Below are 17341 nucleotides of genomic sequence, written 5' to 3' on the forward strand. Positions count from 1 at the left end.
GCAGTATTTTTTTAAGAATGTAGGTATGATGTTAGTTTCGTACGAGTTGAAATTATAAATTAATGAGAAAAATGTGACTTCATGAAAACCGGCACAAGAAATATAACAGTATAACATTAAAATATTTGACACAGGGGCTTCCCTGGTGGCGCAGTGGTTTAGAATCTGCCTGCCAATGCAGGGGACACGGGTTCAAGCCCTGGTCTGGGAAGATCCCACATGCCGCGGAGCAACTACGCCCGTGAGCCACAACTACTGAGCCTGCGCGTCTGGAGCCTGTGCTCCGCAACAAGAGAGGCCGCGATGGTGAGAGGCCCGCGCACCGCGATGAAGAGGGGCCCCCGCTCGCCGCAACTAGAGAAAGCCCTCGCACAGAAACGAAGACCCAACACAGCCAAATATAAATTAATTAATTAATTTTAAAAATTTGACACAACCATAAAGTTATTCTGAAATTCTTTTTATTCAGTACCTGAAACCTTCAAGTAAACCTGCTGGATTCAGACTGTGGAATAATGGGGGGGAAAAGAACAAGACCAGCATGGGAAACTTGATCTGGTTATGCTGACAAGAAACAAAAAATAACATAACACATATTTCAAAGGCAATAATTTTATTTTTCTGGGTTATTTAATAGTGCTTTTTTTTTGCATACTCTGTGAGAACGGTGGAAAGAAAGTTTCAGGCACTCTGAGAGGAGGGGGAGGAGAAAGACACACTCATACCGCCAAGACTCCCCACTCCTCATTTACATGTTACCTGTCCTTTCAATATCTTAGCTTACAAGCTGTTTAAAATGACAAAAATATGGAGCTACTCTGCCAATCTTCTTACCCTACCATAACCTTTCTATAGAGTAGGCCTCTTCTATTGGGAAAAACATGGAGTAAGGTTGGAAAATGGAATCCAACAAAGGCCCTGAGGATTTGAAACCAAATCAGGTTCATAGATACAGGCAACAGAAGTTAAGAAAATATTTTGATTTGTCTCCTTCAAGCAATTGAAGTTATTAAGGGGAATCTTACACATAATAGAAAAAAACTCAGCATTGAAAGATCGGTTCATTCGCCTATTTAAAAATTCAGGGACTTTTCTTTTAATGAATCGTGTTAAATGACTGGCAGCCTTAAAGAGAGATAAAAGTTTCAGTGAGGCTTGTTCCTTGGCCCTCTGCTCTTCTCTTTCTTCCCTGTTTTAATTGATAAGGTGATGCTCACTAATTTGAAGCTAGCCATGTTTTCAAATGCAACCTCTCTTCAGATGATTTTTAAACTCCTTTTGGTCCAACTTCTCTTCATCAACTTTACCCTCAAGCCAGCCTCATGATAACTAGTTTGTATTGTTAACAATACACACTCTAGATTTCAGGTACCTAGATCGGAGTCCTAGATGTTCCACTCTATTTACTGTGAGACCTTGATAGAGCAAGATACTTAACCTCTCAAATCTCAATTTCCCCATCTGTAAAATGGAAATAAGAATAATACTGACCTCAAGAGTTATGAAAAGAATTCCATGAGATAAAGAAAATGCAGTGGTTAAGGCCCGAGCTTATGGAAAGAACTCAGCAAATGTTAGCTATCTTTTCTATCAATATCTCTCACTCCCACTAATTCTAGCCTCATTCTTGAACTTCAGAATTACCTATGTTACCTTCCTACTGTGTTTTTCTGTCTTCTAATCAGTCACCATATCCTGAATATTCCTCTTTTGAAACCTTTTAAAAGAAAACTTACACTTCCATTTTTATTTCTCTCACTGACACCTGCTCCCGATATTTACAGGACCTACAGCAAGAGTACACAGAGGTCCAACTATCATGTTTCTAAAAGTTTAAAAAGTATAAATCAACCTATCAGCTGTTACATAAAATACGTTCTACCCTCCCACCTTGAAAAAATATACCTTAGAAACGACCTAGAAGAACAGTTTTAAATTTAGATTTCTCAGGCACCTCTGGGTTCTGGGCCAGAAAAGTGTGAGCAAAAGGAGAATTGGTACCTAGATTTTGGACCCTGGCCCCTGCCTCCAGCCATGACCCACCTCCTTTCCCCACCTCCACACCTCTGTGGATTCTCTTCCCACTACCCTTCCCTAATGCCTTTTGAAATCTTACCCATCCATCAAGGACATTTCAAACACTTCCTTCTCCAAATTTCCCTTGAGCCAAGTATGCTCTCATACTCCTCTGAGTATCCAAATTATTTTGTTTCTATATATCCTAATGGAACAAAGGGCATTTTGTCTTGCATTTTTTATCAGTACCTGTGTATTTGTTTTCCTAGTTACAGGTGGCTTCTATTCCATCAGAGAATCTTAACAGCATATAAGAACCTCCTGAAGAGCCTAAAAAAAACACTCTGGGCTCCACCCAGAACCAAGCACAATGCGGGGTGAAGAAGCAGGTATGGTTATTTTTTTTTTTTTTTTTTTTTTTTGGCTGTGTTGGGTCTTCGTTTCTGTGCGAGGGTTTTCTCTAGTTGTGGCGAGTGGGGGCCACTCTTCATCGCGGTGCGTGGGCCTCTCACTGTCGCGGCCTCTCTTGTTGAGGAGCACAGGCTCCAGACGCGCAGGCTCAGCAGTTGTGGCTCACGGGCCTAGTTGCTCCGTGGCATGTGGGATCTTCCCAGACCACGGCTCGAACCAGTGTCCCCTGCATTGGCAGGCAGATTCTCAACCACTGCGCCACCAGGGAAGCCCAGGCATGGTTATTTTTTAAAACTCTACTGCTGATGTTGAGTTGATAAGAACTGTATAAGATTATATATTCTTTGCGGGGCAAGGTGTACGCTCAACACATTTTTCTGAATTGAATTTAAGCTGATACATGCTTTCCACGCTGCAAAACACTTTCTGGTCCACAGGCTGCACATAACCTCTAGACTTACTGAAATAATTTGCGAGCACTGAAGCATGATGGTCGCTTATGCTCTAGAATTATGCAAAAGGAGACATACACAGAATTAATCTTACTGTCTGGATCAAGTTGTCTCTTTTACCTTTATCTCTGTATTTATTCTGTATGGTACATCTCATTGACAACATAATGAACTTCTTAAAGGCATGGTCAGCACGTTTCTCCTCATATCCAGCACAGTGTCTGGCGTATAGTGGGCATGAAATAAAAGCTTAGTGAATGGGTGAATGAATGAGCAAATGCATGAATAGAAATTACAAGCCAGCAGGACTTCAGAAACTATTTCAGTTGTTTGGTATACTGAATAATGACCCTCCAAAAGATATCTACATCCTTATCCCTGGAACCTGTGAATGTTACCTCAACTGGCAAAAAAGGAATCGCAGATATGATTAAAGATTTTAAGATGAAGAGATTAATCATATGCATCCTTATAATAAGGAGGCAAAGGGAGATTTGATACACACAAAAGAGGAGACAGCAATGTGACCTCAGAGGCAGAGAATGGAGTGATGCAACCACCAACTAAGGGACGCTGGCAGCCACGAGAAGCTGGAAGAGGCAAGGAACAGATTCTTCCCTAGAGCCTCTGGAGGGAGGGCCACTCTGCTGACACCTTGATTTCAGCCCAGTGAACTGACTTTGGACTTCTGGCCTCCAGAACTGTAAGAGAATAAATTTCTCTTGTTGTAAGCCATCAGGTTTGTGGTAATTACAGCAGCCACAGGGAACTAACACAAGATGGAAAACTTATATCCAGAGAGGTAAAGTAACTTTTCCAAAGCCCCAAGTTAGGGCAGAACTGGGTTTTTAACAGAGATTTCCTGACTCCTTCAGATACTCTTTCCATTTTACTACGCTGCCTGCGACATATTTGCAAGCCCAAAGAGTCCCCTCTAACTCTTTGATTTAAATGTGAGTACCAAATATAACCTCATCTATGGCCACAGAATGGAAACTGTAAAGATGATAAATCCCTCATACCAATTTTATCAGCAGTGTATCTGATATGACAAAAAAAAAAAAATCATTTGACAAAAATGACAAGTTAGTGTTGCTAATATCAGGTCCAAAAAGACCTTCAGGGCAAATATTTCATTAAACTACATGTAATCTATATACAACAGTAAGTGTCGCTAGGATGTGAGGGTGGGGGTGGGAGGGGAACTCACAGGAAATGCTGGCATGGCAAATGGTATAAAAACACAGCAGAAAGGTGAAGCAAGGCAACAAAGTCATTCACTATTTGGGGCGGGACAGAGCAGGGAGCTGGCATATAATAAGAAAGAGGAAAGGCATAATTTTATTTGCTCAAAAGTGAGCAAACTTGCGACAGAGACAAAGCTGGAAACTGTGATAGAACCTGGAAATGATGGTCTTTGTCATCAGTGTGGAAAGACCTATATACATCAGAGTTTACAGAGACATTCACAAAAGGATAGTTCAAGTTCCAGTTGAGAAAAAATTACAAATTTATGTATAATAATTCTAAAAGAACCCTAGATCCTTTACTATGTTTTTTACAATTATACCTTTCATGTACCAATATAGCAAAGTCATGACATATTTTCCAAATAAGGAAACTGGGACAAAGGGAGATTTAATGAATAACAGATAGGTGACAGGTAACACCTGTTTCCAGAGCTTATGTTTTAAGTCCCTCGGCTTTTACTAATGACTTCAAACATGCATTTGTATAATTTCTCATTAATAGACAAGGTAACAAAGTATTCAAAGCAAGAGATATGGGTTTATTTAGACCTGATGAGTGTTAACTCTTTCTTTCATAGGAGTTGGGGGGTGGGGTAGAGAATGCTAAGGAATATAAGGGGAAGCAGAAGCAAAAAGATCAAACCTTTTCGCCTCATATATTGGTGAAGAACACATAACCACAACAGGAGGTAAACATTTCCTTAATGATCCTACAGTTATAACAAGCAAAATAAACAATCCAACTTCACATGTCCCTATTCCCTAAGGCCCTCAGGTTCACCTTGCAGTTTAAAAATTAGTCACTCATTTAGACAGGAGCAAATCTCTATGGATTCAGGGAGTTTGCTATCAACTAATGGGTTATGGCATTATTGTCGGTGGACGCTACCCCATAGGAGGCTGGACCATTGCATCATTCAGGGTAAAGACATAACTTGTTACGTGTGTGACAAACAAAAACCTACCCAAAGACGTTCCTCAGAGAGCTGTGAGTGAAAGACATGCACTGCTTGCCTGTTCCACATCTGTTCTTTTCATGATCTTTAGAAAATGAACATCCTTGCAGATAGGAAAGGAACGCTGTAGGACTACATATGGGCCAAAGTAAGAGATCACTCTGTCCATCAAGTATCATACTGCAATACTGTCAAGCCAAAAACATATCTTTAATGGAGACACAAAGTTTAAGATCCTAATTTAATCTCTATGAAGACTTCACCTATTATATTAATGTGCTTATAAGTTCATCATCTCCAGTAAGAGGAATTGAAAACATATAGACTGAAAAGTCGTAAGTTGTTAAACCAGCTGTTTTCCCTTATACATATTGTACTTAAAGTCCTCAAACACCAAGTATGTAAAAAGTTACTGTTAATAATACAGTATGCAAAAACTGCATCAATTTTTTAAAGTTTAAAGGATGTTGGACCAATGAATTCTAAACGAACTTAAAACAATTTCCTGCTTAATCACAACTCAAAATCCTTTTAACTCTTTTTTCTGTTCTTAACTATAGTGTGTATTTTTTATAGGGAGGGAGGTAGCTCACAAGTGGTGCAACAGGGAGAGCTCCAAGGTACTAAAAGGCAAAAAGGGTGTAGGTCTGCTTCTACCACTGTGCCAGCTAAAGCCGTTCCAAATTTAGAGACTTTTCCGCATTTAGGGAACTGAGCGTGCGGCTGCAAGTCTTGCGAACAATAAGCACCCCATTGCAATGTTTATTGTTCAAGGGACAGACAAGCTACCCTAGAAAGAGAAAAAAACATTTCAATGGGTAGAACTAAACAGAGGCAAAAGAACATCTCAAAACCGTCATTCAGAAGTGAAAAGAACAGAAAGTCAACAAATGAACACGTAAGAAGAAAGAAAGGGAAGGGATATGATTTTCCAGAGATCGAGCAGATTGGTTTTGCTCAGGTATTTTCAACAGCTTCCCCACCCTCAGATATAGCACCACTACCATAGGCCTCCGAAAGCCCTTCGTTCTTCACTTATTTGGCTCCTTTTACATGCTTGGCATTGTACTGGTTAACTAAGCAAGCAACCAGGAGTAAAACAGCCAACTGCTTTATTTTATGCCAAAAGAAAAAGTATCGAGAAGATATGCCTTGTTCTCAAAAGCTTAGTTTGCTACTGAGCTATTACTAAGACAACCCCCAGCATCAGGAGATAAGTTCCATAATTAACAGAGGTAGCAGATGTCAGAGGAGCCAAGGGTCACCCAGGAAGGCTTCACAGAAGAATGGAATTGGAGTCATGTCTTGAAGGATAAATAAAGACATTTCCCAAGATCTGGAGAGGTGGAGGGTTTGGGGGAAAGGCACTCCCAGCAATGAGAAAGGTGCATTTAAAGGTCTGCAAGCAGGAAAGCAAGACCTGGGGAAAGGCACGCAGCTCCATGTGGTGATCAGAACAGAGTTCAGGGTTCACTGAGGAGAAAAAGGAAGATAAATCTGGAAAGGGTACCGGTGTACCTCAGGCAGAGGTTATGGACAGCCACTGACATTTCTTAAAGAGGGCAGTGACTTGATCAGATTTAGGCTGAAGGAAGAGTAATCTCATAGTAGAAAACAGACTTACTACCAGGAAGTTCAGAGCCAAATACATTCCTTTTCTATCAACTTTACAGAATCTGAGTATATGTACTAAAGGTATTTACTTTATCCGATTTTCCTTCCTTTATTTCCTTTCCTTTTCATGTATTTTATTTTTTAAATTTATTATATAGATCCCAAATCCTTTTTAGAGTTACGCAGCATAAAAGCAAAATAAAGAAAGAAAACTCAGAAAGGTAGGAAGGCAGACGGGTAAGCGGATTATCAATTCTCCCAACAGAAGGGAAAATGAACTCTACTTTGACATGTTTTATTGAAATTCAGAAATTCAAGAGCACACATTACCTAACACAAGTTATGGTATATATTCTTTTTCCTCTTTCTATAATTGGCTTCCTGACTTTTTCTACTAATTTCTAGGTCCTTTCACTGAAATACTTTTACCTTTAAAATCTGTTTTACTGTTTATTGTTTCACTTTAAACATAAAGCCAAAAGAAGATACATTCAATTCTCCATTAAAAAAATCAAGCACCATATTATAGGCATAAAGATACAGATATAACCAAAAATACTATAAAAACAATGCAAAAATAATTTTCATAGCCATACGCTCTTATTTTCTTAAAGCAGTTTTTAAAATATCTCTAATTATGATACTTATTTCATACAACATATAATGAGGGGAGAAAGGACTTCAGGAAGAATTACTTCACTATCACTGGGTTAATAATTTATTACAACAGTATGCCCTAAATGATAGTGATATTTCCAAAACGTCCACATCCATGAACACATTGGGCAGACATCTGGGGTCCCAGTGACAAGCCAAACAAGTAACTATAATGACTTCAAATATTTTTTCCTATCAGATAGAGATTTTTAAAAGAGAGGTTCAAGATAAAGTTTTGGCTTTGTCCATTTGTACAGCAGTCTTAGATCTCCGGAGAGCACTCGAAATCTCAAGATCAGAAAAACATAAGTAAGGTAATTAAAGCAGCCTTTCCAGTAACAATAGACCCAGAAGGTGTCACCAGCTTTTATTAAACATGCTTACAATCTCAGAGAGTCCAGACCTCATAACTAGTTTTTCTTATTAATGATTTGTTCATACGTCATTTCAGCATTTCTTTCTGAAGAACAACTTCCTCTGAGAGTGAAAGATAAAAGATGACTGCCCACATATGTGCAGCTCTGATTATCTGCCCTCTCTCAGGACTCACAGAATTCCAAGGAGGGCAAAATTATTAGGGCAAATTCTAACTCCAGAGGAAATTCCCCAGCTCGGCCAGTTGCCAGTGGAGTTATAATGTCAACAATGAAGAGAAAGTTCTCTTGGAAGTTAAAAGTCTGGAAGAAAAGGTTAATTATTCAGTGCTGCTTGACAAGCAACCATCTATCATAAAAGGAAAGAGCCTTATATAATCAAATACCAGAAAGTTATCATGAAAAAGACTTCAAACCATTTCACAGACAACCTCAGAGCTTTTCTATTTCCCATTAATCAATACAAGATTTTAAAGAAAAACTCACCAATAATTTAGTCATGAGTCTTTCATTTTGCATATTAAAGTACCTCTGAAGAAGCACAAATCAACACACGGAACATGCATTGATAAAATGGATTGACTGTAATCTGCAAGGATAAGCGTGACAAAATCAAACCCGTAACAATGCCTCACCTATTAAAAACTCAGAATTTTCTTGTTCTATATAGCAAGCTAGAAAGAACCAAGAAAATAAAAGGGTTAGGGAGACAGTTAAAGTGTAATTACAGGGACTTCCCTGGCGGTCCAGTGGTTAAAACTCCACGCTCCCACTGCAGTGGGCACAGGTTCCATCCCTAGTTGGGGAAGTCCCACATGCTGCCTGGCGTGGCCAAAATAAAAGTAAAACTAAATAAATAAAGTAAGCAGCATCATAACAACAAGCTCTTTGAACATTTTTTTTAAAAGTGTAATTACAACATGTAAGAAAAAACCAAACATATGTATTTTGCTCATAAAAGAGACCTTTGTACATTTCCCCAGAACTTATAGAACTTATCTTACTAAACAATTCTATTTAGCATAGTTCTTCACTTTCTAACCCTACAACAAACTGGAGGCAATAAGTCATAAGAGAAGACTGCTTATATATTGACATTCTCAAACGATGACAGATGCTATAAACAAAAGGCTGTCCATGTGTATTTTGCAGAAGTACCAAATTTTGCTTATGGATCTTCAAAAAGCCTAGCATTGTTTTATAACTGCATTCATGAAAAAAATCAATGTAAAACAAGTATCTATCAACCACTGCTTATTTGGCCTAGATTTTCATCATAATATTTAAACTATGAGGTTCTTTAAAACTGTGACTCCAATATGCAATATAAAGCAAACATAAGAATTGTGAATATTACTTCTTCCTCAGTATACACGCAACTATAATTTCAGATAAATTGACATGATATTTTTTTTGCAGTCTTCAGCTGTCACTCACATGACTTTTGTACACTAGTTAAGGAAACATAATATTCTACATTATACATATTATTCCCATTTTCTGCAAAGTTCCCACTAACAACAAGACCTTGAATTTTCTAATAGCTACACTGCTTCACTACTTAGCATGATTCTAAAGAAAGGCTTCCTTAAGTAACTCTTAGAAAATGTAGATAAACTGATTTGTCCTGACTTTAATGTGTTTCTATCTCTTTAAAGGAATCTTACTTAACTCTTTAATAATTGGTTTAATCAAGAGTAGATGAGGAAGGGGATATCCCTAGCGGTCAGTGGTTAAGACTTCGCCTTCCAATGCAGGGGGTGCGGGTTCGATCCCTAGTCAGGGAGCTAAGATCCCACATGCCTCGAGGCCAAAAAACCAAAACATAAAACAGAAGAAACATTGTAAAAAATTCAATAAAGACTTTAAAAATGGTCCACATCAAAAAAAACTTTTAAAAAATTAAAAAAAAAAAAAAAGAGTACAATAGGAAGTACTCCACCTCTTGTATGCAATACCACATTGGTACTCCCAGGTAAATGTTTAAGACAAATGTGGTAGGGACTAGCCAGCTGTTCACAAAACTTGTTTCATCCACTTCCTGGACTCCTGCTGGACTACATTTCCCAGCCTCCTTTGTAATTAGCTGTGGGCATGTGACTAAATTCTACGCAATGAAATGTGAGCAGAAGCAACGTGCCTATGGAAACTTTTCATACACAATCCACTGCTTCCATTTCTCTTCCATCAGCTTGATGTAGAGACACACATTAGCCTTGGAATCCATGAGCTGAAGAAGTATAGTCACAAATTAGAATCTGTCTTGGGCTCTGAATAGCCACTAGAAAAAGAACAACCTACCATTCAGGAAAACCTGTTTAGTCTTTATATGAACAAGAAATAACCTTCTTTTCTGTTTGAACTAGTGCTACAATAATGAACACAATAAGAAATATATAAACTGAAGTACCCACAAAAATAAATTGTGAAAAGCGAAGTGGAAAACAAATAAATATGCAAAGTAAATTTAAGCTGAACATTTTGGGGAAAGGTTTGTGCCTCATTTTTAAAGTACTGTCTCTCAGGAATTAGACAATGAATAAAATGCTCTCTCTGGTTTATCTTTCAAAATTGAATGTCATATTTAGAAGTTTAGATTTAGCAATAGCACAAGAATGAATCACTTAACTGTGAAGTTACAGCAACAAAAAAATCTAAAACAATATTTAATAAATTAACATTCAATATGCTTCACTAATACCGTACTCTGTGATCAAATTCTGTTACAACAAACTTCAAGGGGCTAATTTATTTCATTATCTTAGAATATTTTTCTTGAACACTACTTGAAATAGATAATTGTCTGGGAGCCTGAAAATATTTTAATTACACAGAGCTTATTGTAATAAGATTTGACCTATATTTCATTAAAAAAATACAGCTGATCACACTCATCTGGGGAAGCCATAACCTACTTGATTTGCCTTACGACTCTATTTCATTTACCATTCATTTTTTATGGTAACACATTGTGAACAAATTGAAGAAAAAATACCAACTTGGACACTGTGATATCTGTTTGTAGCTCTGTCCTGGTTTTAGTTTCCTACTTAGTAACTAAATGGGACCACAGTGGGTAATGCACTAGAGCAAAAGTGGTGAATCATTAAAGAGTTCATAAATTTTAAAAACAGGGGCAGGCCTTATGGGCCCCATATGCTTCTAGAAAATTGAACCGTGAAGCTTTTATTAGTCCTCTTTAAAAATGCTTGCAGTGAAGCTTTTATTAATGCTTGCCCTTAAATGGTTTATACTACTTAGCATTTTCATAACATTTTTTATCTCAAAGAACTTTTTGATCATTAGTTAAAGCTACTCTACATTTCTATAAGAGAACTCAGCTGTTCAGCAAAACAGAGGCATGAAGGGGGAAAACTCAACTAATTTTCGCCTAAGATTTGCCAAAGAAAAAAGAAAAGGAATGGAATATAAGATCCTGCCACAAACCTTTAGTTTGTATCAATAGCCAGGTCGTCTCACTCAGTGGCGTGGAGTAGTTGATTTAAGTGTTCCCACAATGATGAAGAAAAGAGAAATTAGCCACCTATACGCAATGGGCTTTGAAAACTAATATTATAGGACTCTGCTATACAGCTAATAGTAACTCTGCCATCCAAAGTCACCTAGGAGCCCCCAAGGCCACAACATTATAAATTCCAGGGGGCATGATGCCCATTGTGTTCTATGTTTGGAAAATTCCTTTGGGTGCATTTTCATCAAAATTACATTATATAAATTAGATTCATCCAAAGTAAAAGTCATACTGGAATCATTCTAAGGCTGATACAGCCGAATTTAGTTACTCTTAAAAATGTCCAGGCTCAAATCATGTTTTCTATAACCTTGGGATCATTCTAAAAAACTGATCTGGGTTAAAATAGGTAGAAATTTGTTCTGAGGAGGAAAAAAATGTACTCTACTATAAGAATCTCTTTGGTTCATCTCCACATAAAACAGGGTGGCTTGCTGGCAGAGAATACACATAAGCCCTAGAATTTCACCACAAATTATTACCTCCTCTAGTTTTCAACACCGCTAGATTTTTATTTATCAGAAAGCAAAATGACTGAGCTATAGTTTAGCTCACAGGACGAATACCTATATTAAGATGGAATTTAATGATATATTTGTTTTTCTAGAGTCTCAATGAGAAGCACTAGTGCTTGTTGGACAGATTAAAGAACAATTCGGCACTTTGCCAAGTCACAGTGAAGAGTGCTATGCAGTATGTTATCTAATACCCCCTCCAGGTCCACTGTGTAAGTCTTTTTTTGGCGGGGGTTGGGGGAGGGTGGTCCAAGAATCTGTATTTTTAACAAGAGCATCAGATGATTTTTATTATCTGACACGTTTGGAAAACTCTAGATTAGATGAGCCCTTAAGTCTTTCCTTCTGAAATTTGGCAATCCTGATAAAAATAAATTACCAGAAATGGCATCCATACTGCTATACAGAAGAAATTAACTTCTGTTCCTATATTTATTAAAATACTTAACACACTGAATGGACCAAAACTATTTACACTTCTGTCTCTCCCACTAAAGGGTACTGTTCATAGGGTAGAAACCATGTTTTTAGTACTCTTTGTGTCCCCACAGAGTAACACACTGCTTAGCACAGAATACATGCTAAGTTTTAAATGAATGACTATCTTAATTGCAGCAGCGAGCTGCCAGTCTCATCCATGTAGTCCTCTCTCCACTCAGGCTCCTCAGTGCCCAAAAGCAATACCCAGTGCTCTAACTTAGAACATTATTGGGGCAGCAAGATTAAAATAAAAACCAGTGAATTCTATATTCAGAAATCAGTTCTTATTGTTTGACTGCACATATGATCAAGACAGTAACATTTAGTACTTGATATCGACTGTATTTGAATATGGATAGAGAACTTTTATGAGAATTGTGTCAATGCCTGGGGAAAATAAGAGTTTACACTATCTGAAATACTGACTATTAAAGAATTTCTGGAACAACTGGAGTGAGACTATTTTTCTGGTGCACAATAGCTCCTTAGAGCCCTTTGCGGAACAAGAGCAAAATAAATGGATGGTGATTGCATAAGACCAATTCAATTCTCTTTTTAGACAGTTTTTTTTAAAAAAGGAGATGTGAGAAAAACACTTTTTCTAAGTCAAACGATTAGGTTATCTCTCACCAGTAGAATATATATGGTACCGTAAGATACAGGCTAATAGTAGCAGAAGACTGTTTTAATGTTTGTGGCCAGCATTTTCCTTTATATATATGCAAAGTGCATTTCAGGTCTCTGATCACAGTTTGTACTTGGAATAAACAGAAAAGACTCCCACCCACCTGTGCTATGACTTTCTTCAGCTCCGAGTTCATTCATAAGAATTTCCCAAACATGATTGATTAAGATGTCTGTATAATGCTGCTCTCAACAGACCAGAAGTATTTATAAGAAAGAAAGTACACAAGGACATTTTAATAGCTCTAAAGTCAAATGAGTTTCACTTGGTGGCTGTCTCATTTACTATCCACTCTTCTTCTAACTGAACGATTATCATGACTGGCAAGAACCTCCCCGTCAAAATAGCTGCCTGAAAGGACATTTTCATATTATAAAATCAATACTTTTGCGGGCAGGGCATGCTGATTTCAATTGTCAAATATTACCTGTTGTGAGCTAGTGTCAGGTATATGTGGTATTAATCAAAGTATTTGGTATTATTTTACTTTGTCTTTTTGAAAGGGAGTCCAGTGTATTTGACCATCTTATGTATTACATTTACATATAGGAACTCTGAGTTTTTAAACAATGCTACAAGTTGCTATCATCTTGAGCACAAGAAGCTGAATTATTCGTACTACTCCCTCCTTCTCCATATGCACCTTAAAGCACGGATTCACGTGCCCTTCCTATACAACCAACAACCTATACTGGGCAGACAACAAGATTCTTATTTAACCTCAAATCCCCTTTAATCATGCCTGTTTCTTCTCTCTCAAAAGTCAGGTGCATGCACTCACCTGTTTTCCTTTTCTCTTTTACCTCACAAAGTTCAGTAAATGTTACTTCTGACCATCCGTTCCTTACATATATACATCGTTTCTATAGCTTTTTTGCCCAATATACTTTACCTCTTAAGCGGTTACCTCCACAACAATAAAAATGTCACTCCCACCTTCTGTTCCACACATCAGATGAGAAAACCAAGAGTAGAATCACCCTTACACTGACCTCCCAAAAAACACATTACTTTTAGAACGAAATTAGATGTAATACAGACCTACCGGGGAAACGATCTAAGGTGCCCATAGACCACATTAAGTATCACCATAGAATTTCTCACCTGTTTGTCTTCCTGCCATTTGGCCCGCTTTTCTTTAAACATGTAAAAGTTTTAAATATTTTTCATTACATTGTACTGATTCTCTTTTCCAAATAAGGTTGTCAAAATAGTTCTATATTCATTCATTGCAAAGTAGTTACCTTTAAATAGACCTTGATGGGTTAAACTGGGAGTCAAATCGCTTACAATAATGTTCTAAGGGGATTATGTGTTTCACCTTAAAAATAAGTGGGTCCATTCTGAAATTCTGCCATTTGCAACAACATGAATGGACATGGAGGGTATTATGCTGAGTGAAACAGGGTAGACAGAGAAAGACAAATACTGTATGATAGCACTTATATACAGAATCTAAAAAGTACAACAAACTAATGAATATAACAAAGAAGAAACAGACTCAGATATAGAGAATAAACTAGTGTTTACCAGGGGGGAGAGAAAAGGGGAGAGGAGCAATATAGGGGTAGGGAATTAATAGATACAAACCACTGTATATAAAATAAGCTACAGGCATATATTATACAACATGGGGAACATAGTCAATATTTTACAACAACTATAAATGGAGTATAACCTTTAAAAAATTGAATCACTATATTGTACACCTGTAGCTCATATAATATCGTACATCAACTATACTTCAATAAAAAAAGAAAGAAAAAAAATGGGTGCAAGTCCATACATGCTAGAAAGATGCTAAAGAGAGACGATATAGACACTGAAATTGCTACACTCGCACTATTTAACAGTCAGTAAGTTTTATAAACTGAGTTTAATTATAATTTGGAATCAAAAATTTCCCCGATAGTTTCATCCTTCATTAACCTGGATGGGATCTGCATTTTGTGCCCATTGCAAGATTACATATCCAGGTAGAAACGCCATTTCAAATGTTTCATTTGGATACAGTTGTCACTGCCAAAAAGTCTATTTTCCCATGATTCAATCTGACCTGTCATTCTTCTGTGAAGTAAAAGTAGGAGGTAAACAAACAATGTACAGAGGACATGGGGGAGGTGGGTAGAGAATAATAAAGGGACATGGACAGTTTTATAAAAATATATAAGAAGTACAGTTTCTGATCTTGAGAATTAAAGACAACCCCCTATATAAATTCTAGACCGTAACTTAGAGAACTGGAGTAAGTTTTCTGCCACATGTGTACGTAGCCAATTTGTCCCCATTGCTTTTAGTGTGTTCTTTAATGATTCCAACACATTTTACCACAAGAAAAAAAAATGCTTGGCTATGGTATTTCTAAATTAAATGTCTCTTTTAAATTATGTAATTTTGAAACACTAAATTTATATATAAATAAATATATATTTAAAATATAATACATAGATATAAAAATGCAGATATCATTTTAAGTTCAACTCAACAGAAAGGATCGTAAAACTGCGCCATGACTGTGATGATGAGTAATGCAGGTCACACAGAAGGCTGCCTGTGAGGGTGGCGGCGTGGGGGAAGGAGGGGGTGGAGAGCAGGCAGGGTGGAGGGAGGAACAAGTATTGCAGGCTAGACCAGTGCTTCCCAAAGTGTAGTCCCCAGGAGGCAGCAGTATCACTTACGGGAACCTGTAAATACTGCAACTCCTGGGACGCGCCTAAGACCTGAATCGAAAACCGTGGGGATGGGGCTTGAATTTAAAAGCCCTCCCTCTGATGTTAAAGTTTTGAGAACCACTGGGCTACAGGGACTCAGAGATAAGAGGCCTAGGTAACTCTTCATCTTCTTATTCAGATGATAACGCCGATTATAAATCATGACTGTGACTAAAGGCTCTGGAATATCTTTACTACATCATTTGGAATCAACAGTTACAGTTATACTCTCCAATAATTTCCAGATCCAAATTCAACACACAAGCTGGCAGCCTGCTGGGGATGTGAGGAAGGTTGATGAGACACTGGAATTCCAGAGCAACTGATCTGGGTGTGGCCCTCCACAGAGGGAAAATCTTGGCCAAAAACTTCCCTTCATAAACTCTGAATAAAATATTACACTAGCTTCAATCTAAGGAGTTGGATAACTCAAGGATATCAATATGCTGAAAGATTTTTTAAAGAATATACAGAAATAAATACTCCCATAATGATCCAAACAGAAAATTCTTTTTTAAATTTGTCCATGTTTAACATGTGATATCTGAAGCTATTCCATCATTCTCAAGACTTGGATTGTGTTTGTTCCAAAAGTGACACCCTGTTCCTGGAGAAATGGGTGTCAGCTGTGCTGATCACAACACTACATGAGCCACACGTTACACTGGACTCGGAGGAAGCAGGTGCTGAGATTAAATATAATTAAATATGTATATAGGAAACAGGAGTGGCAGCAAAGAAGGGTGGGGAAGAGAAATATCCTTCCTGTGTGTCAAAGAGATCGAGGGGGAGTAATCCACAGGCTGACTTCCAAAGCCCACAACACCATTTAAAAACATACAGACACTTATTCAGTCAGAAGACTCTGGGTGTGAATTAGATGCCTACATCATATTTAGCAAATACTTATAACTTCATAAAATTCAATCCAAATGTTACATTTGCAGCAGAAGAATTAAAGCCCACTGCTCAGATAACAACACAAATGAAATTAACTGCGTGGAAAGCAAGCTTACGTAATAGAGGATTGGCTATAGAAGACAAAATTCAAAATTCATTATATTAACCAATCTTCGTCAGAAAAAAAGAAGTCCTTTCACAACTTAAATTGCTTAGTTTGAAGCAACACAAAACAACATCTTTCATATTAAGTCTGTTAATGGTTTAAGAAGCAACCAGACTGACCGGACTGCACTGGTGAACTCATCATGGGAATCAGGAGAAGGACTGATGGGCTGGGATGCGGATTCACAGCCTTTCTTTAGCTGGCAATGTCGGTCCACGAGAAGCTGGTAGAGGAGAAGCCTAGAATGTGAGAAAAATGCATGTGTATTATATAGGTTATGTGTATACATATAGGTTATAGGTATATATGTCAAGCCACACAGGAAAAGAAACACAGAGGACCAGCCTTGAGTCTCAGCTCAGCCACCCCTCAACGGAGGGTCTTTGAGGCAGTCACATCAACCTCCCAGGAGTCTTAAGTCTTCACTTATAAAAGAGCAAGTTTACCAGTCATGCTTAAAGCACAAAAATACTGCGAACACCAAAATAAAATAATAGGTGTAGAAGGAATCTGTGAAAAGCACTTTACAAAATTATAATTAGTTCCCTATTTACTATTGTATACTAACTTGTTTGCTGTTATCATTATTACAGAAATTTTTAATTTTTTTGGAATTCTGGAT

General features: G+C 37.6%; 1 protein-coding gene across 18 annotated transcripts in view; it reads right to left on the reverse strand.

The window, feature by feature from the left end:
* Positions 1–17341, reverse strand: part of HDAC9 (histone deacetylase 9) — a 1001951-nt gene that overhangs the window by 914607 nt on the left and 70003 nt on the right. For 11 of the 18 annotated variants that reach the window (XM_068550546.1, XM_068550536.1, XM_068550537.1 and 8 more), the window contains exon 2: positions 16839–16958. In XM_068550546.1, coding sequence (XP_068406647.1) covers positions 16839–16863 — 25 coding nt within the window. In that variant the 5' untranslated portion in view covers positions 16864–16958. Of the gene's footprint in view, positions 1–16838; positions 16959–17341 lie in introns of those variants that run through there. The other 7 variants (XM_068550555.1, XM_068550550.1, XM_068550553.1 and 4 more) reach the window with 5 other exon arrangements.

Source organism: Eschrichtius robustus, chromosome 8 (genome assembly GCF_028021215.1).
Source record: "Eschrichtius robustus isolate mEscRob2 chromosome 8, mEscRob2.pri, whole genome shotgun sequence".
Lineage (NCBI taxonomy): Eukaryota > Metazoa > Chordata > Mammalia > Artiodactyla > Eschrichtiidae > Eschrichtius > Eschrichtius robustus.